Source organism: Galleria mellonella, unplaced genomic scaffold (genome assembly GCF_026898425.1).
Source record: "Galleria mellonella isolate WM207_F2 unplaced genomic scaffold, CSIRO_AGI_GalMel_v1 utg35, whole genome shotgun sequence".
NCBI lineage: Eukaryota > Metazoa > Arthropoda > Insecta > Lepidoptera > Pyralidae > Galleria > Galleria mellonella.
Genome location: NW_026442082.1, coordinates 2,545,655 through 2,573,573, shown reverse-complemented (window position 1 = coordinate 2,573,573; position 27,919 = coordinate 2,545,655). Strand labels below are relative to the sequence as shown.

General features: G+C 33.2%; 2 protein-coding genes across 2 annotated transcripts in view; both read left to right on the top strand.

Annotated features, from left to right (window-relative positions):
• The window catches only part of LOC113514504 (uncharacterized), a 408,650-nt gene that overhangs the window by 274,834 nt on the left and 105,897 nt on the right, over window positions 1-27,919 (top strand). The window lies entirely within an intron of this gene.
• Window positions 96-26,297, top strand: LOC113514508 (uncharacterized). The gene is made up of 5 exons (XM_031908190.2): window positions 96-266; window positions 19,061-19,224; window positions 21,782-21,981; window positions 23,755-23,969; window positions 25,737-26,297. The coding sequence occupies exons 1-5, from the start codon at window positions 201-203 to the stop codon at window positions 25,752-25,754; spliced, it is 663 nt and encodes a 220-aa protein (XP_031764050.2). The 5' UTR covers window positions 96-200; the 3' UTR covers window positions 25,755-26,297.

The window sequence follows — 27,919 nt, the reverse complement described above, 5'->3', positions numbered from 1 at the left end:
TTATTAGAGATTCTAAACCCCACTGCGTGTGCATCCAAGCATTAACGTATAAAGCTGTATGAACATTGTATTTTCTGCATTTGCTATACCACACTTTATAACACGATAAACTGTGTAGTCGCAGATTGTAAAAAAAAAGTAAAAAGTGTAAGCACTAAGTGCTAGTGAAGTGAGAGACATTAAATAAATCGATTTTAAAAATGAAAACCGTATTGTTATCGATTTTGCTGATTGGGATCGCAAGGTCGAGTGAAATTGATAATGAGGTACGTTTTTTTGATATTTTTTTTTTCTCTAGCGTTAATATTCTCAATAAGTGATAGAAATAAGTGTTTATTTTTTTTTTTGTTACATCGTAAATAGAAAAAAGTAATAAAACTCAGGAGAATTAAAATGCCAGACGTGCAAATAAGAGATGGTCAGAACTGTGTAACAGCTGTAGTGTAGTAAACAATGTTATAATGTAAAATTTAAAATCACGTGGGCCTTCTTTTTTATATTCTTCTTTTAAAAGAACAATATAACCATTAGTATTCCTTTGAGGCGGTGTTTGACTTACAACAAAAAGTTTTGAGCCACCAACTTGACAGCTGGTAGTCCTGTCTTAGAATGGAAAGATTAAACTTGCCATTTTAAGTCCTTGTTATATTAAGTTAAATGTTTAATTTTACTAATAGAACACTCTCTCAAATGTATCATGTTTTCAATGTCATTCTGTATTTGAAAATAGATAATGAAAGAAACGCTAAAATTCAAACTAATTAGGTACCTAAACGTCGTTACAGTTCAGAATAGAATATAGAATGTTACTCGTATTTAAACAAAACCATTTGTTTTAAATTAATAGGTTGTAAAAGTCTATGCCAATTACAATTTTCTTTACTTAGCTACAATTTTATTTAAAATATTTCAATTTAATAAGAAAAAGATCATTTCAGCCAATAACTGTCCACTTTTGGACCTAAACTTTCTTAATAATGGAAGTTTTGCCAGTAGTTGCCAAGCTTGGCAAGTAGGTTGGCAACCACTTAGGTTTTTAGAAGTATTAGTAACTATATTATGCTGTAATTTCAAATATACATGGAATTTCACTGTGCATTAAAATAAATAAATAAGGATTGTTAGTAATAGGTCTCATACCTCAATTACTAGCAATACATTTTATTTCATACAACTTAGAATGGCAAACAAGCTGACGGCCCACCTGATGGAAAGTGATAACCGTCGCCTATGACATGAGCAGTACCATGGACATAACAGAGTATCTGTTTCGCCCATGATACATCCTATCAGGTCAATTTCCGCGCAGTTCTTTTTTTGTTGAATTCATCACTATGTGCCAACTTACCTGCATTCATCCTCACCTATCACATTTCACTATCCTATCCATTCTCAAAAATAAATGAAAGAAAAATAATACATAAGATGTAAGACTTAGAAATGTATAATACTTGTAGTATACAATATATTGCTTTCGCCACCCATTCGTATATGTATTGTTTAATAAGCAACCAAATTAAATTTTATTACATTTGTTGACGAATAATTACTTTTTCTAACAATTACATATAGCTATGTAACACGGATTACACAGAATATAAATTAATAAAACTGTGAATTTATTATTGCCAATGAAAAAATTAGTATATGAGAGAACTCCTAGAAACTAACTTCTAAACTAAATAAGGTAATGATTACGCTAAGATATTATTTATTCATTGGAATAAGAGAAATTATTTAGATTATCTATAATAGAAAAACAGACCTTATATTAATAAACCGATATATCGATACATATTTTTTATTTGATCTTCTCAAAATAAGAAGGCAAAAGGTCTTTGCCTAAATTATGTAACTAATATTTTCTTTTATTTTTTTATTTCAAAGTACTTTACATCCAAAACTTTCCAGAGGGAGACTTTGTACAAAAGTCGATTGCTTGGGTACCTCTGTCCATTTCGTGTTTCTATTGTGAAGCAATTGTGTTTGCATGGCTGTGTTTCGGTTTGAAGGGTGGAATATGGCGTGAATTTACAGGGTACAGAGGAATAAGACCTGAGTCCTCAGGAATGGCAACGCATGGGGGTATCATGGGCAAAACAGTAGACAGACAGACAGACAGTGGTACTGCCCATGTCTATAGGCGACGGTTACCACTTTTCATCAGGTGGGCTGTCAGCTTGTTTGCCATTCTAAGTTGTATAAAAAAAATTATATATTTTTAAATATGAAAGTTTGTAAAGTTATTTTCTGTGCCTAAACAACAGACTTTATTTGAATGTAATTTGAAACACAAATAGATCATAGGCTTAACACAAAGTTTTAGAAAATATTTCATTCTAAAACAAGTATGCTAAACTACGGTACATAGAGATACGGTATCGCTACTGTTGCTATTCAAAATATTTTTATCGTTACAAAATTTCTAATAATAAAAAAAAAAAACAAATACAAACATAGAAAAATATATGGTTGAAATCGTTACAAAATTTCCAATAATAAAAAAAAACAAATACAAACATAAAAAAATATATGGCTATAAAAGTTGCCAGTACGTCACTAATAGTTTGGAATATGCAATATTAAATTTTCTATTCACACAGTAAGGATCACATTGTTTTTACAATATCACAATACGTTAATTGATCTACAGCACATATTAATTATTTCAATCTATAATCGTCGCATTCATCGAACTTTCTCTCATCGGACCGTGTCATTTAACACTTGCGTATCAATTATTACATAGAAAGTGGAAAACTAGCTCACGGCAAACGGATTCCCAGAGCGATTGGCTTCTCTTGTCAAGGGTGTCAGGTGTTTTATGAAACGAACGAAAGAGTTTCTTAATCATACTAATATAAAATAATTGTAACAATATTTGAACGAGGGAGACATTGTATTTTTTGTTTTTTTTTTTTTTTTTTATACAACTTAGAATGGCAAACAAACTGACGGCCCACCTGATGGAAAGTGGTAACCGTCGCCTATAGATATGAGCACTACCATGGACATAATAAACTGTTTCGCCCATGATACCCCCCATGCGTTGCCCTTCCTGAGAACTCAGGTGTTATTCCTCTGTACCCAGTAAATTCACGCCATATCCCACCCTTCAAACCGAAACACAGCCATGCAAACACAACTGCTTCACGGTTGAAACACGAATGGGACAGAGGTACCCAAGCAATCGACTTTTGTACAAAGTCTCCCTGTAGTAAAAATTAATAATATTTTAAATTAATATACAAAAAAAAAATTAAGAAAAAAATAAAATAGGGGTCTTAATAAAAGAAATAGAAGCAGCAACGCCCCACTTAAAAAATCACCAAAACCTAATTACAGTTACTAACCCGCCTTTATTGAGTAATTATTGGTAACTGGTAAGGAGGGAGGGCGTTCCCCGTTATGGGGGAGACCCATATACAGCAGTGGACAGTAAACGCCTGTTGTTATAATTATAATTTTGATCATCTTTCACTTTTCAAAAGCATACATAAGCAGCATAGCGAACTAAAATGTTAACTATGTAACTATATTCTTATTTTCAATCATATTGACAGATATCTGCAACGTTGTTACACTCCAGTAAGCAAAAGCTATTAACGCTCTTAAAGTACCGGCAATCAATCCTCGAGTATTTCCCCTCTCAAATATATTACAAGTCAAGCGAAATTATTATTCAGTCGACTTTGTTTCATCTGGCGAGTAGTATAACCGAAAACTTTTAATTCGAATTATAATAGAAGGCTTTATTACAAAGTTCGCAAAAGTCAATGCCCTGGGAATAGAATTCTAAAATATTTTTCTCTTACGGAGAGAGAATTTATTTGAATCCTTCGCACAGCTTACTTTTTCTAGAGTATTTCCATTTTAAAGTTAGTATCTGATTTAATCGGTATACTCATATCCACTCGATTGAAGCCTCCTCAGTACTTGCATCATAATTCGCTTAATTAATCCCGTTCAATGTACACAAAAATCCTTTAATACCTTTATTCTTTTTAAAACTCTGTTAAATTTCAATAAGCTCATAAACGAGTTTACATAATTCATTTTGTTGTTAACTTGTGTAAAAAAATTGTTTTTAAATTTTTAATTATTATTAATAAATATATAATAATAATATAATTATTTATGTCTCCTCACAAACAACTTAAAACTTAACTACAGATCACCAGGCCCCCGACCGTTATATATATATATATATATACTCGTTGTTCCGAGGTGGATATGAATAAATAATCTGACTCCAATTTTAAATGATTATATTATAAAGGTTTACAAATAAATTTTATGCGCACGTCCTATGTAGTGGACGTCGAAAAGGGTACCGAGCCAACCTAACCTCAACTGGATTGGGCCGACCGCGAGCCGATCGCTCGCCGACATCCTCCGCAAGCACAAGTCCCTCTGATGGCTCCATCAATGGACAGATATACTTTACAGCACGTCGGAAATTGCCTGCTGCAGTTTTAATCTCAACAACGCGCACCACTCCATCTTGACCTGGAAACAGAGAGCAGATGCGACCCATTCTCCAGCACATGGGAGGGGAGTTATCTTCCTTTAACAGCACCAAATCATTTATTTGAAGCTGTCTATCTGGGATCCGCCATTTCTGCCTTTGATGCAATTCGGACACGTATTCAACTGCCAGCGTTTCCAAATTGCTGCCGTAAAAGCTCCAACCGTTGAAAACTGTTTAAACGGTTTATCTTTTTATCCTGCAAATTAGGTGTCGGTAACGACAAAAGTGGTCTTCCAATAAGGAAGTGCCCTGGGGTTAAGGATTGAAGGTCATCGGGACAGGACGACAAGGGACATAGGGGTCTACTGTTAAGAATTGCCTCAATTTGACTAAACAACGTTGCCATTTCTTCAAATGTGAGATGAGCGTTACCTAAAATCCTCTTTAAAAAATATTTGGCTGACTTCACGCCTGCTTCAAATAAACCCCCGAAATGCGGAGCATAAGCTGGTTGAAAATGAAATTTAATAAAGAAAAATCAGAAATGTCATCAGTGTTGGCGCTAATAAACTGTCTAATTTCTTTAGAAGCTGCCACAAAATTGCGACCATTATCGCAAAATATAGCTAAAGGCTTACCTCTGCGAGAGATAAAACGACGCAGTGATAATATGAACGCATCTTTAGAAAGTTCAACGGCTTCCAAGTGCAGACACTTGTATCTAAGACACACAAAAACGCACAGATAACATTTTGTTATTCGAGAACCTTTACCCTTTCTGTATATAAAGAATGGTCCAGCAAAATCGACACCAGTACTAATGAAAGGAAAATCTGGATTTACGCGTAAGTGCACCCATTAATGGTGTTGGTGTTCTACCGCTTGCCCTTCTACATACAGTTTTTACAGTACGCGCTCTCTTCCAGCTATATTCTCTAACCGAGGACAGAAAAGGACCAGCATGAAGAAGACGTATATGTTCCCGCTGAAAAAACAACTTGGTGAGTCTATGCTTAGCATGAAGTAGCATAGGATGACATTTATCAAATGTGTAACAAGAGTAATTCAAACGTCCGCCTACTCGCAGGATACCATTACTGTCTATAAAAGGACTCAACGAACATAAATAATTTTTAGAACTAAGAAATTTATTGTTTCGTAATAAAGTTATTTCTTTAGGAAAACTTTGTTCATACTTTAACTAAAAATTCAAACGAGTAATTTAATTGTTCAAGTTGTAAGATACCAATCTGCTTGTTTGAAGGGTATCTACAATTATGTATGAATCGAAACACAAATGCAAAGGTACGCTGTAGACGAGTAAAATTTGAAAATCGATCAAAATCTATTATCGATTCTACACTTTTATTACACATGTTAACATTCACCTTTATTTCAGGCAAATTGTTAACCTGTATCCCTGTTGGAATTGAAGTGGGCCATAAAGAAACATTTTTACGCAAAAATGAAGGACCCTGCCACCATAAATCAAAATTAAGAATTTCCTTCGCATTGGCACCACGTGAAGCTAAATCAGCTGGATTTAATGTTGTAGAAATATGATGCCAATCAGCGGTACTAGTTAAATCAAGAATGACACTGACTCTGTTTGCCACGAAAGTTTTTAATTTATCGTATCTCGTACCTAACCAAGCCAATACTATGGACGAATCAGTCCAAAATATCTTACGCGTAATTACACATCGTAAAGCATTACAAACAGCGCTTGTAAGTTGTGCACCTAGCAGACATGCACTTTATTAACGGTTTTACCGGAGCTACCCTAGCCTTAGCACATAAGAGACGAACAGTTATATCACCTTGCTTGTTTATAGACCGAAGATAAATGCAAGCAGCATATGCTGTACGCGTCACAGAAACAATGGAGTTCAACATCTAGTACAAAGCATGTCTTGGAATACGTATGTCGTGTATATATTTTATATTATAAATAAATTCTTGCCATGATTTAGCGATATCCTTTGGAGCGGGATCATCCCAGTAATCGTTGGATTAAGATTTTTGGTTTAATAGTAATTGGACTCAACAAACCAAGAGGATCAAAAACTTTACATGTATCTGACAATATAGATCTCTTAGTTGGAATGTCTTTTAAATAAAATTAGTTGGAAAATGTATATAATCTTTGTTAGGTGTGAGATGATGAACTGATAATTAAATCCTTTTGGTCGTTCCGTGAATCGACCAAAATAGATGGTAAGTTCGAACGATATTTGCGTAACAAAGCAACCAGAGGAAAGAGCGCTTTCCACCACTAGTTCATCTTTATTATCACTGCCCGTTAACAAATCGTCAACCAAAAAATCATTTTGTATTATTAATTTTATATTTAGATCATATTCCTCGCCTAACTGCCACAAACAGCGTGTACTTAAAAAGCTATATAGTGTAACCATAAGTTACAGTATTAAGCCTAAAGATTTCAGTGGTTCATTTTCATTGAAACGCCATAATATCATTTGTAAATTACGATCACTGTCCTGAATCTCTATTTGCCTGTACATTTTTGCAATATCGCCTGACAGTACATATGTGTATTGACGAAACCTAATTAAAATATTAAATAAAGAATCTTGAATGTAAGGTCCAGTCATTTGTATATCATTAATAGAATAACCAGATGTAGTTTTAACGCTACCGTTGAATACAACGCGTAGCTTAGTAGATTCACTAGATGGCTTAAACACTGCATGATGAGGAATAAAAAAAGATTGATTCGGAATAAAAACAGGTGATTCCGTTAAATGCCCTAAGTCTGCATACTCCTTAATAAATTCTGAATAAGATTGCTTAAGTATGGGATTTTTCGCGAAACGTTTTTCTAAAGCTAAAAATTGTCTTTTGGCTGACCTGAATGAATCTCCCAAACAGTCGGGTGCAGTAATAAGGGGCAATTTAACACAAAATCTACCGTCCTTATTTCTATATGTATTTTTACAAAAATGTTGTTCACATAATATTTCCTCCTCAGTTCTTTTATTATTAGCTGGAGGAATCTGTTCTAACTCCCAAAACTTCTTTACTGTCTCATTTAAACAATCATTACTATTATCTTTATCTTTATGTTCAATAGCAAGATTACAAAATACTGAATTAGTGTTCATGGTATACATTGGACCTGCTAATATCCAACCAAGTTTGGATTTTCGCATTATTGGTTTATTCGGTCCAAGATTAATTTGTTGAGACTCAATCAGGTCCCAAAAGATATCAGTGCCCAATAGCATGTCTATGGGTGCAGATCGATTGATTAGGGTCTGCAAATTGTATATTAGAAGGCAAGTGAAGTTGAGAAATATCAAATGTTTTATTAGGTATATTGCTAGTTATTTGTGGAAGTACAAGACATGATAATTGTGTTTTAAAATTGTTATATTTAGATTTTACGTTAACTTCACAACGTTCTAACGCATTAGAAGAAAATAAATTACCAACGCCTAATATATCAACCCGGATTGGCAGAGAAGTCAATTGCAATAAGTTTATCATTCTTTTTGTAATAAGAGAAGACTGACTTCCACTATCCAAGAAGGCTCGAACTGTAATGAACTTATTCGTCGTTGGATTCTGTACTTCTATCAAAGCTGTAGATAGCAAGGCATTGTTACTACTAAAATGATTTGTGAAGCCACATACACTGCTTTCAGAATTTTGTCCGACTGCAAATAAGGCAGTTTCGGTATTAGAAGTAACTGCATGTACCTGAGATGAGTTTACAGGTTGAGAAGACTCCCTATGTAGTAAGGTATTATGACGTCTCTCACAAATAGAACAACGACTTAATCTGCATTGGTGTGATGATTCCCTTACGTAAACAATTAAGGCAAACCTTTAACCTTGATGCTTCAGAGATTCTGTCCTCTACTGGCTTGGATAGGAACGATGCACAATCATACAAACGATGGCTACCGCGGCAGAGGACACACGAAGGTGAAGAAGCAGAGGCTTGGGTCTTAGCTGAAACCACAAAAGATTTAAAGTGAGATCTTCTATTTTGATTAAGAGATGAATTATGATCTACCTTTATCTGATCTACACGATCAGGCTTGATGTGATTTAATGATTCTAAAACATCTGCTCGACGCTTAAGAAAACTAAAGAAATCATTTAAAGAAGGCGATTTCTCAAAACTATTTTTATGTTCTTCCCATTTAATGCTAGTACTGCCGTCGAGTTTTGCTGAGACTAAATGGATGACAAGAGTATCCCAGGACTGAGTTGGTTCACCTAGATTATTAAGAGCGCGCAAATTCTTTGATACATGGTCTATCAAAAACCTTATCCCCTTGGCAGAGTCGCGAGTGATAGGCCGAATATTACACAAAGAATTTAAATGATTGTGTATTAACTGCTTCTCGTTGTTGTATCTCTCACATAAGAGATGCCAAGCTTCTTTATAATTGACAGCACTAACTTCTAAATTACTAATGACACGAGAGGCTTCACCCTCTAGGTAAGAATTTAGATAATGAAATTTGTGGATAGGGTCAATATTATCATTGTTATGTATAAGCGAAGTATATGTGTCTCTGAACTCAATCCATTTAAAATAAGTCCCATCAAAGCTCCCAATTTTTAGAGTGGGAAGTTTAAAGTGAAAGCTCTTATTATGACCACATGACTTATTACAATCTGAACTCGATCCAGAGTGAATTCCAGAGTGAATTGATTTATAATCATCTACAATCTGATTTTTCTCTAAAATTACTTGAGTCTTAGCAATAAGAGTAGAGAAATCAATTTCGATTTCCTCTCTTGTATCAAGTTCCGATTCCAAACTATTTGAATTCACAAATTCAATATGTGATTGACAATCATCAAAAATGGACATTAAGTCTTTAAATCTCTCGAATCTCTGTGTTAACATAAGCAAACTAGTCTTATCATGTTTATCATATGAATCAATAAATTTAGTTAAAAAATTACTGTACTTTGTTATGCGACCTTTAATTGAACTTCGTTTGGTAATAAGATCCTTTATATTACTAGGATTTATAGTTGGAACATCTAATTTAATGTTCTCTAAAGGTGTTCTCACAGATCGATCTGAGGTGTGTGACATTATAAATAACACTTAAACAATTTACTTAATAAACTTAAAAGGGATTGACTTTGATAAACTAAAAATATACGAAAAGAAAAAAATAAAATAAATGATACATAAATGTAACCAAGCTGGCCTATGACGATGACGCAATAGACTACTCGACGCACGAAAACAATAGGGCCGGGCGATGCGAGTGCAGCAGCCAGGTAAGCGGTAGGTACTTATTGCAACTGCGCTGGCGCACTGGAATGTGTAAATATTGCAAATGTTATAAAAAATGTACCAAACATAAAATGTTAATGTTGCATTTATAATATTTATTATTACTTCATAGTGAATAGTAATAAAATTACAATGAAATAACTAACTACTTGAATGTGATATAATTATCTTACTAAAGTATTTGCGTAGCACTAATAATCAAATATGCAACAAACTATATTCTAACTAAATAATACTCAAATAGACAGATACAATAAAACAAACTACTAAAACAATTTACTACTACTAAATTAATTTTCTACTTAGGGATTTAGATATTTTTTACGTATGTTTTACTTAATTATTACCATTATACCTACTATTGTTATATTATATACATTAGTATACAATTGTATCTATTCTATTCTATTGGTTATTCACTGTAATAGTGTTATAATTATCTATTTTAATCGACTTCTACGTTTCTGAGTTGAGATCGTAGGGTAGTTATGATAAAATAATAAAAAGATATGTACGAACGTTTATACGATAAACTATTGAAATATTTAGCTTACAATTAATCGATAAGCTTGTAGATAATGCGCTAATAACTACAGGTATACTAAATAGTATTAGGTACCCCTAATTTAATAGACTCAAAAAAAAGACTAGAAATGAAATTTACGTAATCAACTTATACTGAAAAAAATCACTGATTAAGAAGTAGCAACTAAAAGCAAATTGAGGCAGAATGATTATAATAATATTAGGTAGGAAAGATAGGATAAGGCACTTCCCTTGCTAAGCTGTAGCTGCGGCACTGCTCGTAGTCTGCTGGTGGACCGGCTGGCTTTAAGCAATTGGTGGATAGCCTTCCGTAATTGTTGATGTTTTTTATTGTTGTAATTAGCTTCTCCAGAAACAAATAATACCAGATTTCTTCAATATATTCCCATGTAATGGAGGTAGATAAATATTTTTCTTGCTAAGCGTTAGCTGCGGTGTTTTATTAATACTGTTGACCGGCTGGCTTCAAGCAATGTTACTTTATATTAATTGATATCTTGAAAATCACGTCGTGGTCACCATGTTCCGAGGTGGATATGAATAAATAATCTGACTCCAATTTTAAATGATTATATTATAAAGGTTTACAAATAAATTTTATGCGCACGTCCTATGTAGTGGACGTCGAAAAGGGTACAGGCGAGCCAACCTCAACCTCAACTGGATTGGGCCGACCGCGAGCCGATCGCTAGTGTTGTGCGCCGACACTCGTATATATATAGCTAGCAATATACCCTATCAGTTCGGCATGCACACAATTCCCCCTGAAAACCAGGAATTCGTCACAAGGGGATAACTTGCTTGTTTCATTATCACCTATCATTACTCAATAGTGCCTTGGAAGAGGAAAGTTTATATGTATAATACATGCATAATATTGTAGAGAAAAATTGATAAATTTAGAGGTTTCTAATGTAATGTCGTAAATAAACACATTTTTTTGCGCTTGCGCTGGTTGAACCCCAAGAGATAAATCAAAATAATATACTACAGTATTGTACACCTTAAAAAGGTCAACAAAAAAGTCTGCGGTGGTATATGTCTGTCTCTTAAGGATAAATAACCCACAATAACCATTTTTATCCTTTATATTTTACGGGGAAAAAGGCTTATTTACGAAGTGATTTTAAGCAATACAGCATTAATTTTTATCCAATTAAGTAACTTAATTACATTGTCCATATAATATAGATCAATATGGCCTCTTTATAGCATGTAATTTAAATGAATATTTTCGAAGATAGACAGATTTAAAATGCAGGGACATAGAGGCGCGGCGGTACCCGCCTGGTCAGCGGCGCATGCCTATAAATAGCGCGTCGAAGTCCGCGCTTCGCCCTATAGCACTTTATCATGTTTGTATTGTCTAATGACAAAAAAGCTGTCAACGTTGTTTATAAGGATATTCTGTAGTAGGTAAGTATATTTAGTATCAGCATTGCACCCGTGCGAAGCCGAGACGGCTCGCTAGTATACTTATAGAGCAGGATTACAATATTACTATCATTTAAAAAAATCTGATAGTCCCATTGGTGGAAAGTGGTAATCGTCGACTATAGACATGAACAGTACCATGAATATCACAATATACGGTAATATATTTATTTATTTATATAAATTTATTAGCCAAAAAAAATATATGGTGCAAAGGGCGGACTTAATGCTAGTAGGTAATGCCAGTATATAAATATATGGCTCTGATTATGGAAACTTGTGGTCGTCACCTACAAATACGTACAGCACCATGAACACCGCAGAATCCTCTGTAAAGTCCACAATATCCCTCGGGCGTTACCATTCCCAAGAACTATGGTACTATGCCTTCGTAGCTTGAAATTTCATTATAATCTACTCTTTAACACCAGTTAAATTTAATCAGTTACTCGTGTAACTGGCACATTGTTCTCATAATGTTCAATTAAAGTCATTCACATTGACAATAGTGTGACTTTGTAGACGGCTTCCTTTACCGAAGCAATTATTGACTGATTCATGATTTCATAACCGATTCCCGCGTTCCAAGTATTGAAAAGGTCATACATAATACAAGTATAAGTTGGTATTTTTCATATGTTGAATGAATCGATAATAATTTATCAATTAAGCGCAAACTGTACAGAGAGCTGAGCTAAATGAGTTTAGCTTAGCTCACATAGCTTAACATATTTACAACTTAGCCTTAGATATAGCCAACTACGGATTTTAATTGTTTAAAAGAAAATTATAAGTCTAAAAGAAGTAAGGCAAGTTGGAGTGGGTGTATGTGATATAAACTATAAAAATGAGTGTTCATAAAGTCGAATGATTAATATATAAATTAAATAAAACCTGTATTGCTGCAGTTCAGATAACCATAGCAATGATTAAGTAATACAATTTTATGGTAAAGAATTGTAAAGTGATATAGATGTGTGAGTGGGTAGGGTAGTGTGAATTACAGTGTGTAATGTAAATAAAAGTAAATGTATAGTGTATATACGTACATGTACTTATATGTACATAGGTAATTATGATATTATCTTACCCCTAATCACAGCCTTTTTTTTAACATCTGGAAAATGCTTTATGCAGACCCATACACCTTATGGGAGGTGAATGGGTACTGTGGGAATAAGGCGGGGGCGTATAAAAACCAGACGATATCCCTCGAGATGCCATATGTCGGAGACATGGGTTCGCTTTCGCACTCACCACATCTCCGACGGCAGCGACCCGCCCCCTGATGGTAAGAGCAGGTCTCCTCTCTCAAGATAGGGTGGATGGTGTGCTCACCCTACCACTTGGGGGATGCGCCGGTATATTAGCACATCCCCCAGAACCATTGGGACAATACCTTCCCACAGGTATCACACCGGCCCCAGTGACCCCTAATCACAGCCCTGAATTTATCTCTACTGAGATGAAATAAGTCCACTCATGAAAAAAGTTTATTATATGAGTTCATCAGACGGCAAGCTATTAAGTCTAAGAATATGGATGGCTGGAACTGCAAAAAGAGGAGTATTTCTAGTACGGATTTTAGGAGTACGCAAACGCAATATATTACACACAAGATCCTGGCAGTCTATATCGTTATTATCAAATATCTCTCGAGAACATTATATCAAGAAGTGAACGCCTGTCTTGAAGAGAAATAACATTGTACGTCTTACACATTTCATAATAATCACTACTAGTACTTTTTGTTCTGTAAATTATATGTTTTGAAAATATATTCTGCATTTTTATTATATATATTAGCCGTGACTTATATATTTATTCTATTATTAGCGACCCGTCCCGGCGTCGCACAGATGGACATTTTTACATTTTAAAAAGTGGCCATTAAGGTTGCACACGCGACGGAATCTTAAAAATGGAGTAGCTTCTCTCGTTTTCCCAACATTTCCCTTCATTGCTCTGCTCCTATTGATCGTAGCGTGATGAAAAGTATACTATAACCTGCCCAGAAGTATGAAGAATAATTGTACCAAGTTTCGTTAAAATTCGTCGAGTAAATTTTGTTTCTATAACTAACATACAGACAGACAAAAATTTTACTGATTGCATTTTTGGCATCAGTATCGATCACTAATCACAGCCTGATAGTTATTTTGGAAATATATTTCATGTACAGAATTGACCTCTCTACCGATTTATTATAGATATAGATTATGTATTACTCATATTTATTTATATATGTATTGTATGTGATTATGTATGTATATTTTTTGCAAGTATTATATATTATTCTAGAATATATGTATGTGTGATCGTTCATCTTAAGATGTACTTCTGTTGTTATATATAGTATTTATTTAATTTACAAACTGATTTCGTTATTTCAATGCACTGCCATTTACTCTCTCTGTTTAGCGTAACGGTTCACTGGTAAAGAACGCCATCATGTATTAAGTCCGCCCTGTGGACATATTTTAATGTGTGTAAAAGTATAAATACATTAATAACGGCAGTTAGTTCGCTTTTATTTTATTTTTATTTAGTTTAGTTAAGTGCACAATGTTAGGTTTATTTTGTTTAGCTTAGTATTAAATGTAGCTGATGTTTTACTCACGGATTCGCATGTTTCAATAGATTTAACACACGAATCGTTCATTTGTGTACATAAATATTTTTCAAATCCGCCCAGATATTTATGCTGAATCAACAACATAAATCCAGTCATCCTTTTAAAATTGCACATTGTTATTACAGATAAAATACACTATTTAGTTTTGAAGATTGAAAAAGGGCATTGTGTTGATCTAATCGTTTAGAAAGGGCCAAAAAAATTGGATAGTCATTAAAATATCGTTTGGGAACGATTGTATAAGTAAAGGATGCTTTATATGGATAATTTTTTAACAAAAATCATCATTTTATCATCGCACCGTTCGCCATCGACGGTGAATTCATCCTCACACGCTTGAACCGAAACGGTCACGTACGGTGCGGTTTCAGAGAAATTTTCTCCCACGAACGCTCAAGATGTGGAATGAGCCAAGGTTTTCCCTAGAGACTACAGTATGGGGTTCTTCAAAAAGGTTATATTAAGGTTTCTTTAGGATCGGCACCACACACGTGACACCCATAGTGTTGCAGGCGACCAAAAGCTACAGTGAACGTTTACTATCAGACGGGCTGTATGCTTATTTGCCTTGCTATTATAGTTTGTGGTATAAAAAAAAAAGAATAAGTGATACACTAAAGAGTCAAGTTGAAAATACTCGTAACTAGCCAGTTTGTATGAATGGATTGATGAATACGAAAGAGATGAAAAATGTCTTTTAAATAGTAATATATTATCGTCCTTATTGGGGTACATACATGACGAAATAATGCATTTATTACGATACATAGAATGGTAAACAAGTTAATAGTTCTCCTAATTGACGATGGTAACTATCGCTATTAGACATGAATAGCATCATGCGTATCATGGATTATATATTGATATATTTACCCCATTTGAGATCTGGCATTACCCCTCGTTGGGTTTTGCTAGTAGTAATCATGCTTGGCAGGCAGATTGGCAACCGCAGTCAGACTTTAGAGATGTTCTAAGAGACTACTGCCCATTCCTCTTAGTCGCCTCTTAGTACACCCACAGGAAAGAAAGGGATAGCCTATTCTATGCCGGGAACATACGGCCAACTATATATAAATAATAAATTTAATACAATTTCATAAAATTTGAATTAATTTTTGCTTTCATTGTCATCTATACATCTAATAGTATAAACCAGAGTGTAGACTTACAAAAGTCGATTACTATTGCATTATCACCCATTAAAAAAACCGTGAAGCAGTTGTATTTGCATGGCTGTGTTTCGATTTATCGCCTCTTATGACAATTTACTGGGTACAGAGGAATAACAGGGAGTCCTCATTTTATGGCGACGGGACCATATGGCCAACTATATACGTGTATAAAATTAATACAAGACCATAAAATTTAAATTTAAAAACTTTTTTCTTTATAAGATTAGTATAGATATACACTAATAGTATAAACGGAAATACCATTAGCATCTATTTTAGCATTAAAAGTAGCATATAATTAATATATATTTATAATATAAAAATATATATGTATAAATAATACATTCTTACTCCTACTAAATTTCGCTTCATTGCTCCTTCATAAAATTTACGTGGAAAAATGTTTACGGAATTCTCAAAGCGTTACGGATATTATTATATTTTATCTGTTTTATTATTATTATTATTATTAAAGGAAGGGCTTTTTTCAAAGCCTGTGACTTTACGACCTTTGAAATGATCTTTGGCGCTCGTCCTTTTTTAAACTTCGCTGCTAATTCCTATCAGTGTTAGGAATTTTAAGATATTTTTTGTAGCGATGTTTTTTTATCTTCTCAGGATATAAAATGTGTTTATATTCGTTATTTGATATATCGTTTATATATGAGTGGGCTACAACCACAAATTAAGTGATTCGGCGGTTATTTTATCTGTGGTATTACATTTATTTATTATTGGGAAATTTTAATATAGGAGCAGTATTTCTATATGTATAAATAAATAACACTTATAACACCAAAGCAAGACTTTATGTTTATTCTCCCGTATATGTTTTCTTGCACAAACGCTAGGGTTATGGAATGAGCTCCCTGTCGAGGTCAGCGTTGGGTTCTTCAGAAAAGGGATAAAGAGGTATTCAGGGTCGGTAGTGCGCGCGTAATGCTCCTAGTATAGTAGGCGTTCATAGACTTCGGTAACCGCTTACTATCAGATGGGCCGTATGTTTGTTTGCCACACCAGTGGATTAAAAAGAAGTAAAAAATAATTAGTAGTGACTTACTTTTTTTTTTAATAGATAACAATGGAATGGTAACCCTACCCGCGTTATCGGTATACTCCGGCGGGGCACCAGTGGAGGATGATAGGTGAGAATGAAGCAGGTCAGTTAGCCCATCGTGATGAATTCAACAAGAATTATTCACGATGATTTCCAGGGAGAACCTCGTGAAGGTCTACCTAATAGGGTATATTGCTAGCAATGGGGCTGTCAAACACCGTTGCTGACAATTCCTTCCCCCTAGGGATTGACTTAAATGAGGTGAAGTACATACGGCCTCAATCTTCATCTATATGAGAAAAGTCTTTCAATTCCGAGAAAACTCATTTTACTGGCACAAAAAAATTGCTTAATACAAGTATACACACAAATAATAGAGCGGAATTGATTAAACTTTTCCATTTTGAAGCCAGTTAAAACGAGGTACTTACTTAATTTTCGATGTTCTCGTACAATTTCTCAGAATGGAACTTTTGTATTATAGTACTTCACTCATAGACCGATACCTTACTAGTTCAAATTACATGTAGGGGTGTCTTCCAATCAGATTTAACTACCCACACTCAAGTGTTCAAAAGACTTCATTATATTTGCCGATGTTAATCATAGCCCGCTTTCCTTTTGTTATTAGTACGAAGGGAAATGAAGGGATCCGTCTCATAATACATATTAGATTTACTTTCATTTGTTCTGATTATCTTGTTGAATTTAGAAGTTGTTTTAAACGATTTTTAAAAGTAAATCTTCCAGTTGTATGATTTTTACGGGCGTATTAAGCGATTATATCGCTACTTCTGAAATGTGATAGATATTATTTTTATTTTTCTAAATTTAAAATTCAATATTATAACTATGTCATTACTCAATATTAAAAAAAAATTTAAAATTAAAATTTATAATTTATTAGTAAGTACTAAGTATATGCTTCATTATAATCATTGTACATTGATGGTAAAAAGGTCATTAAAATTGATTGATTAAAGATATCTTGTAACATAGACATAAATTTAAAATATCGTTCCAAAAAATATTGGAATATTTCTTCTAATTATTTTGGAAAACCCTCTAAAGCTTATTCCTTATCCTGTATTTTGTCATACAATAGGTATGATACTGCATGATCTATACAGAAATATAGATAAACTGTAAAACCTTCATAAAGCCATTTACAAACAGATTTGTTTCCAACTATCTTGTGTGTATAATTCATTCCTACGGAATACCTATTCACAAGCAAATTTCCTAAGTAGATAACTTCTTATAACTTAGTTTTTGTTTTCAAATTCATCATGCGAGATCTGCGTATATTTAAATAAATTGAAAGCAGAGAGAAATTAAATAAAGTTAGTTCTAGTAATAACAATTGCTTTACGAATTTATTTCTGTAATTTGTACCTACGTACGTTAATTTAAACGTTAAAACTCGTGCACTGAAATACGTATATGTTATCAACAATGCTGGGATTATTCGAAATTAATATTGTGATTTTCTATTCGCGTATCATCTTTTATATACGTATTTTATTTGTTTATTTTTGACAAATTTAAATTGATTTAGATAATTGTTTCAGAAACTGATAAGGTTAATTTCCATGTTAATCTGATACTGTTATTATCATAATTTCTTCGTATGGTTCCGACATAGCCTGAGCCATCCCTTCATTTCCCGTGGGTATCGTAAGAAACGACTAAGGTAGGGCAAGGTATGGTCAGCAGCGTTCCTCTTAAAACATCTGTAAAAACCTAACTGCAGTTGCCAACCTGCCTGTCAAACATAGCAAGTACTGGCAACACTCTCCTTATGGGGAACGTTTATGTCCAGCAGTGGACAGTTAACGGCTGAAATGATAACAATAAATTATTACAATATTATTATTAATCTTTAGGTACGCGTGATAAAATAGGAAAAATATTGAAATATATATATTTAATTTACTATATCATATATAATCTATCAGATCGACCTCCTCGCGGTTCCCTCTGGAAACTATTGTAATTGATTCATTAGTGAATTTATCATAATGGGCTTACTGACCTGCCTTTTCATTCTCCCCTATCACTGGTGCCTGTCAGTCCATGATTGAACATGGCAAAACTAGACATTTTGATTTAAAAACTACACTACTGATCCGATTTTAATAAAATTTCAATGAAACTAATCTTCCAGATAAAAAAGAAACACTTTCAAATCGGTTTATAACTAACAAAGTTAGGGGGTAACAGACTTAACAAAAAAAATCAAACTGAAAACGTCCTTTTGACTACGACTCCTTTGAAGTCGACTAAAAATTGTTTCTCATCGAACCTAAACGTCTAAGAAGAGCTAGATATGCAGAAAATTTTTATTTGCGATTCCTACAACATGTTTTATGTCTGCACATGCTATAATTTTACACCATTTAAAATTCCAGTCATGACTTTATTTTAGATCTGTTGGCTATATTGTGCATTCCAGACACGGGCGCCAACAGAAGAGTCCCTCAAACGCGGTCTGAGTAGCAAGTGCGCAGCGCGGGAAACCTCATCATGCATCGCGCACGAGCTGGTGGGCTACGTGGACAGGATGCTCAGAACTGCCTCCTTCCAGCTCAGCGAGGATGCAATGATTGTAGATGAGAGGTATTATGTTAACATACTTATATATACAATCTAACGTTCAAAACATTAGCAGTCTTTTAAGGAGGTTTTCTATGAGTAACACTTATATTTTTTTTCCTAAAACGACATGGACAAATTTAGAGCCATCTGTATTAACTTGACAGTTGGCCATGATTTTTTTAATTTTGTGCTACATAGTTTATGACTAAGAATTATTATTTTTATATAACAACCCATTTTTTTATGATAAAGCGGAATAGTAACAAGCCTAAATTATCGGTATACGCTGGTAGGATCCCAGTGACTATATATACGGTAACAAGTGAAGATGAAGTCAAGTCACTTGACTCATTGTCATAAATTCTTCAGAAATTAATCACGATGGATTTCAGAGGCAATTCCTTGGAGATTGACATGACAGGATATATTGCTAGCAATAGGGTCCATTTTACTCGTAGTTCCCATTTCTAACACTTTACTTTGTCAGGTCAAGCTTCACACAGTCTCATGTGGAAACCATTATTGTTAATTTAATTATAATTTGAAATGAATTAAATAATTTGAAGTGAATTTGCCAGGGTGGGCTAACTGACCTTCCTTTATTCTCACGGTGTCATCCTCTTTTGTTGCGCATTTAAGGAATACTGTTAGCATAGTTAAGTGTACCATTCTAACTACATTCATTAAAAAAAAAAATTAATCCCCTCCCTCAAGATTCCGTTGCTAGGCACTGACCTCTGTTCATAAGAGGAGAGTATAATATATTTAAGGGGTTCAATTTAGAGATTTCCTTTCTTAAATTGAAGCAATATATATATTTTTTCTTTTGTATCTTACGTTATTATGTATATGAAAAGGAGACGCATTGTAGGTATATGTACTCTATTAGCCATACAGATTATTAAGCCTATATTCAATGCTGGACAATGAAAGGTTATCGGTCCAATTATAATATAATACCAGCCAGTGTTGATTGTGAAATTATTCAACGAAGCCATTTTAATTAAAATGAAATTTATAGTTGTTTGAACATGAATTAACTTCATTAATAGAAGAAATTTCAACTATAGTTGATTTACAGAAATTTATTTACTACAATCCATAGCTTTGTATGAGTATGAATAGCCTTACTTAAGTTTTATGGAATTACATGCATTTATATTACAGTTTTTAGAATCCATCTATGTATCTATTTAAACGTAATTGAATAATAATCTTCTTTATAAACTTTCACATTTATAATGTTATATTAGGATAGAAGGATGGACAGCAGCGTCCCTCTTTAAATATCTCTAAAACCACTTTTGTACAAAGTACCAGAGGGAGACTTTGTACAAAAGTCGATTACTTGGGTGCCTCTGTCCCATTCGTGTTTTTACCGTGAAGCAGTTGTGTTTACATGGCTGTGTTTCGGTTTGAAGGGTGGGATATGACGTGAATTTACAGGGTACAGAGGAATAACATCTGAGTCTTCAGGAATGGCAACGCATGGCGGGTATCATGGGCGAAACAGTACACTCTGTTATGTCCATGATACTGCTCATGTCTTTAGGCGACGGTTACCACTTTCCATCAGGTGGGCCGTCAGCTTGTTTACCATTCTGAGTTGTATAAAAAAAAACCTAACTGCGGTTGCCAATCCTCCTGCCAAACGTGGCAACTACTGGCAAATCCCTCAAGGGGGAGGCTTGTGTTCAGCAGTGGACGGTTAAGGGCTAATATGATGATCATGTTGATGATGACTAGGATAGTAGGATTAGAGAGGGTTATGGATATAAAATATCATACATACATACATATATATCTGTCACGCCTGTCTCCCATTAGGGTAGGCAGAAACAAAAAACATATAAAATATAAAATATCATTATCATCATATCAGCCGTTAACTGTCCACTGGTGAACATAGGCGTCATGGTCATCACTATATTTCATGATGATTATCATGTTATTCATATCTACAAGAAATGGTAACAACTTTCTAGAAGGACAATGGTGTGCTTATTGGGAATATAGGTTTCCACATAGACTGCCATAAGGAACAGTCCCGAACCATCTGCATTCACTGACTCGTACAAAATATGGTGTGGATAAAATAAACAGAGGTCTCATAAGTTCAAAAGCTACTTATCAAGTTAATATTTATAAGTACTAATTTATTTGAAAACTGGATATGTGCGTTTGTCTGCGATAGTTTGATTTGTGCGTATTTCCTAAACAATATAAGACAGGAAGTTTCCAATTTAACTATTTCTAAACTGTGCATTGGGTTAATTAGTTAAATGCCGAAGGGACGGTTTGGTAGGTTTTAGAAGATGGTATATCATTAGAATTTACTTAGTTGTAGAAGTAAATATAAATTGCAATGTCTCGGTTGTTTTTTTTTTTTTTTTTTTTATTTGAAAGATTTGTTTGTTTGTTGGTTTGTAATGGATAAACTCTAAATTTACTTAGCTAATTTTAAAATCTTTTTCATCTATAGAAAGTTACATGTTTGTGCCATAATAAATGAAAAAATAAATAAATAGATTCTGTTCTGAATTTGAATTATACTAACATATAATATTTCGAATTTCAGCAATGGTGTAGCAGCTGAAGTACAAGTAAAACCAGAGACGCTAGCTCGAGCTGGTACCTCTTTGGAGGACCAAGCTCAGCAACTAATTAGCGAGAAGCTATGGCGCTTCGCTACCACCAGGTCGCTGAGGTACAGACTCTTGGAAAACGCCGACCTTGTCATTTCTGGTAAAGAAGAAAACGATGGAAGTCTAGGAGTTGGTAAGCGAATTCACTGTGTACGTCTTTTTGATTATTTGGCCTCAAAACACTGAATTCGAGCAAAATATAATATGCAATAAAATTGAGTCTATATATATATTTTATTAATGCTAAAAGCATTCTCTCCCAGTCAACCATAGGGAAGTGTCAGAATACTCGAATGCGGTACTACTAATTATTGATATACATACGTATTACATATATAAACGAATAAATATATATAAATAACAAATATACTTACACATATATGACATATACTATATTATACACGAAATTGAGAATAATATATTTTATTAAAAAGTGTGCGTTAACGCTTTTTTTGAAAGACGGTTTAGTCGGTAGTCAATAAAATTGAGTTACTATAAGAGTCTATATTCACATAGTATAAGTATGTCTCATCATCTCATAGAATAAGCCAGAAGTACAGTCTAGTAGAGAACTGGTTTTAGAAATTAGCTGAAATTATAATTTTAGGAACTTAGAGTGGTCACAATAACTTCATAGGCGTTACCGAACTAGTAGTGGGTAATACTGAAACATTAACACGATATATTCCATAGTAACAAAAACGAAAAGTAGTGGCTCCAAACAGTCCGTGTAATACAACATACGGCTGCTGCTTTGCCAGTTCTTGTCGTAAATTCGGCTTGACACGTTGTCGCGTATCTAGATTTGACACATAGAAGACGCCAACTCAACCTTACACGACATTTCATGTCTATTCAATGTAATTTCGATTTGATCTCAATCCTCCCTGCGACTTCAGTATAAATATCTATTTCTGTACATCTATAAATAAATGCAATTTATTTTATATTTAATAATAACTAGTGAATACAATACAAGTTCCTGGAACTGTATTGGAAACTACAACAAATGTCAGAGAACAGAAAAATGAATAGGAAAGCGTAAATGACCTAAGTAATTAATTGAGGGAGACGTTGTACAAAAGTCGTTTGCTTGGGCACCTCTGTCCCATTCGTGTTTCTACCGTCAAACAGTTGTTTACATGGCTGTGATTCGGTTTGAACGTTGGGATATGGCAGTGAATTTACAGAGTACATAGGAATAATACCTAAAACCTCAGGAATGGCAACGCATGGGGTGTCATGGGTGAAACACTATATTCTGTTATGTATATATATATATATATATATATATATACGAATATTCAGTTTAAAAAAAATAAATACTCCTAGAATACAAACATAAATTACAAATTAAACTATATAAGCACTATCTTTCTAGAAACTGAGCAGTTATGATTGTCTTTAAAATTTGAGCCAAATTAGCTTTATTCTATTATATATCTTTATAGAAACCAATCTCGTGTAGGTAGATCTTGTTAGGGATAATGTTTTTAGGACAGATAAGGATTAAATTTAACACGATAATTAGGGTTTTTTGTCATAATTATTAGATTTTTACTCCCTATCACTATGGAAAATTGATACATCTGATATCAAAATTAATGTACTGTAAATATTCCTATAAATAAATAAAAAATCTATATTATTTAAGATTATGATTTACGAAAAAAAAAAACTTCTTGACCAACAATTTTGATTACAAAAACTAAATTGCCAAATCGATTTTTTTTTCTCTAAATCAGTTTACAATCCTTTCACTGAAAAAAGGGTTTTTTAAGTCGGTTTAATAAAGATAAAAAAAAAAATACCACCGAATTGAGACCCTACTCCCTTTTTATAAGATCTCTTTCAAAATTTAGTTAAACAAGTTAGAGAAAAAGAAAATCATAATCAATATTTTCAGGTGTTGCATTAAAGGCACCAAAAGCCATTGAAACTGGAAGGGGCCGTAATAAGAACATGGGCCCATTCTTGGCGGCAGCAGCTTTGAAGTTCGGTCTCCTGGGAGCTTTGACCTTCAAAGGGCTTACGTTGATGGTGGGGAAGGCTCTCCTGATCTCCAAGATAGCTCTCTTACTCGCCACCATCATAGGATTGAAGAAATTATTCTCCCCTCAGGTAAATGACTAGAACATTCTATATATGTAAATATTTGCATGACCTTTCTAATTCTATTCTCAATTGCTTTTATACAAAGCTTGTATATAGTTTATAAACATAAAGGATGTGAGGAACAATAGCGCAGGCCGAGTTGTTATTCCATTTTAATTCCTTAAAACAGTTGTTTAGTTTCTGAAATAATTTCAGCTTATTATGATACCTTGATTGCTACATCATATTAACTGTGTAAAAATTATTATAAATGGAAAATAAAATGTAAAAATGTTTGGAGTTTAAGATATTTAAATTTCGTTATATTTCTTACTCAAGTACGCATTAAATGCTGAATAAATTTAAATGAAATTTAATACACGGGTACGTTATACTCTAACTTAACAAATAAAGCATATACACGCACATATCGTCTCAGAAAATATATAAATAAAAAAAAGTAAAGTAAATATATATTTGCGTGTAATTCAGAATTATTTCATTAGTCTATTTAGTTTATTATAACTTGTATTGGCACGATGGAATTTAATAGCCAATTAATTTGTTACCTAGTTTGTACGTGGGGACCCTGTGAACTTCGTATATTTAGTATAAATAATGATTTTGTTAAACTTATCCACTTAGAGATAAACTTATTTTTTATAATTACCACCCAGTAGATTTATTATTATATCATACGGTAAGTATTTCTCTGAATTTATGCGAGGTATGAAAAAAAAAACCTGAACCTGTATATATGTTTGTATATGATAATACTTATATAATAGTGCGCCACCTACCCTTTGTCTTTCTTAATGTCCTCTACCCAAAGGTTGTCTGGAAGAGATTGCTTAGCGATAAGGCCGCCTTTTGTATCACTTCTCATTATTATTTACTGTATTTGTTATTTCTCTTTTTACTTGGTGCAGTAAAGTGTAAATAAATAAATAAATAAACTTTGTCCATGATGAGATTTTTTTAAGTATAATAATGGAATGGCAACTCCGCCCGCGCTAACGGTATACACTGGCAGGGCATCAGTGAGTGATGATAGGTGAGAATGAAAAGTCAGGTCAGTTAGCTCACCGTGATGAATAGACCTGGAATTCAGCATGATGGTTTTTAGGAGAGACCACACGGACACGTGGAGGTCGACCTTACAGGATATATTGGTAGCAATGGAACTGGTAGTCCGCGTTACTAATAATACCTTCTCTCCCCCCTGATGGGGTAGTAAGAAGGATTTATGACAGCATATTAGAATCCAACATGACATCTACCACCTTATCGTATTTATATAGATAGAATTTTTGAAAATAATATATAGCCTACATTAGTCAATGAAAATGGAGCATTCTTTAGGTGAAAGAAGATGGAAGAATGTTTATTACGCTTTTATGTAAAAAAAAGCAAACGTAGAAACTACTTAATATATTTGAATGAAATTTGGTATACGAATAGGTTTTATCCTAATTTAGTACATAGGATACTTTATACACTGATACACGCGGACAAAGCCGAGGAATACTGCTAGTATTACATATTATACTTAAGTACTGACTGGTTAAATTGAGTGTTTACCTTTAAACGATTTCAAAATGAATGAAGTTGTAAATTATCTGATATTTTTTTAAATGTATGTTGTGGGATACCTTTGCCAGTTCTAAATCGATTTTGTTATTTTTTTACTATCGATACGATTTACTTATCTGTTGATTTCTCGACAATTAATGATGCTGATATTTTCTAATCATGAATAAATATAAAGCCATACTGATAACATCTCTTTTACAGCATGTTGGCAATGCATAAATGGCCAGACAACTCAATACGGAGCGGACGAGTGAAACGGGGAATAACATACCTTGTTACGATTTTTTTTTACCCACCAATAGCCAGTATTTACAAATGGCTCAAGTTTATTATTTAAATTATGTATAAAGGTGATTAAAGATACCGTATCACAGGTTGTCATAATAAAAGGACTGAAAATAATCGAATGTATTACGAAATAAATTCAGGTTGTTTATTATTGGTTAAATTTGATATACCGCTTTCTATAGGATTTAGAAAAAAAAAAATACAGAAAGCGGTATTTATATCTGTTCATGTTGACAGTGAATTGAAAAATATTAAAAAAATAAATAAATACGCTCTAAACGATTTTTATTATAATCATTTTTCAATTTACTGTCAATATTATTTATTAATTTATAATTAACTAATTTATTAAATAACACAACTATAAATTAATAATGTAAATAAAATATATTTATTGTATACTTAGTTTGTATATTCTTTGTACTAACTTGTACAATAACGCCGATTCCGCATTTATACAAACAGCTGAGCATTTGACGGAAAATGAATAATATTATATAATTTATTAATTTATTATAAATATTAATTGTACTAACAATTATTTATTATAGATTAAATGAGTTTATTGTGAATTTATTTGTTATTGCTACATTTTATTTATTAACCCTACTAATTATTAAGATGGAGATTGCTTGAAGATTTAACAATATCTTTGTAAATATTTTATTGAATTAGGTGTTAACTTGAGGAGGTCCATATTATATGCGGTTATTTGATTGGATTTATTTTCAATTTTTTTTATACTATAAAAGTGGCAAACAAGTACCCTATACTCTGTAAATTCACTGCCATATCCCTCCCTTAAAACCGAAACACACCTGCTTCACTGTAGAAATACGAATGGGACAGAGGTGCCCAAGCAAACGACTTTTGTACCAAGACTCCCTCTAGTGAGATATTTTCATTAAATACACTTTCGCGTCAAGTAAATAGTACCTGCATACCTATTTCTTTAATGCCGACGTTCTGTCGTGACCACGACGTAATACAATCTACGTCGAAAAATTTTTCACTAAATTTTTTATTGCGTTAAGTTCTGATAGTGTATTTAAATATGTATAAACAACGCAAAGTTTAAAATTAACTATTTTCTTTAAATTCTATTAAAACAAGCAATATAATACTTTACAAAAATGTAGGGTGTGTCTGTTTGTGTACTTATATATAGTTAAAGCGGGGGTCTATTAAAAAGAGAATTTTCGGGTCGATAGGGTTTTCTTTGTCGATTGTGAATAACACCTGCTTCTTTTATATATTTTTGAATGGGAAACAAGCTTACGATTCATTGAATAAAATTCTCAATTGGAAATAAGTAAAATATCTTGAATCTAACTGTAATGTAATGTATATCTCTTGTCCATTATATACAGAGTATCTATTATTGTTACCATCACAAAAGACTACAGCAATAAAGTTAGTAAATATACAAAAAAGAAATTACAGTTGTATGGGAATGGCCTAATGTTAGGAGGTATCTCTTACTAATTTGTTTAGGTTTTTTTCTGTATATATAAATTGTGTGCGACTTATTCTGAGTATTCTCAAAAAAAGCGTATGTTTCATGCGATTATATAAATGTATGGTGTCAAAGAAAAAACAAAACAAATTGTCATCTCTTGTCATTTCGATGAAGTCATAAAAAATAATTAAGAGAACAAAGCGCAACAGATCATATTGATAAATAAAGTTTAAATAGTAAATAATAAAATTAATAAACTGATTTATTTAAACTAGAGAAGGAAAACTCAAAATAATGAGCACCAAGTAAATTTTACAATCCTTAGCATTATACATTACAGCATAAACATTATTTCTTGAAAGGCCGACAACACACCTGCAATTTCTCCCATGATGCGGGTGCTTATGGGGGTAATCACTTACCGTTAGATGAGTCGTAAGCTCGTTTGGCCCCAATGTTATAAAAAAAAAACTCATCTGTATTTCTTCCGCTATCACATCCATCATTCTGCCGTGAAGCAATTGTGTTTGCATGACTATGACATGGCTGTGTTTCGTTTTGAAAGATATGGTATACCAGTAAAATTACATGGGAATAATCATCTTAGTCCGCAGAAATCACAGTGTATTCCATTGTG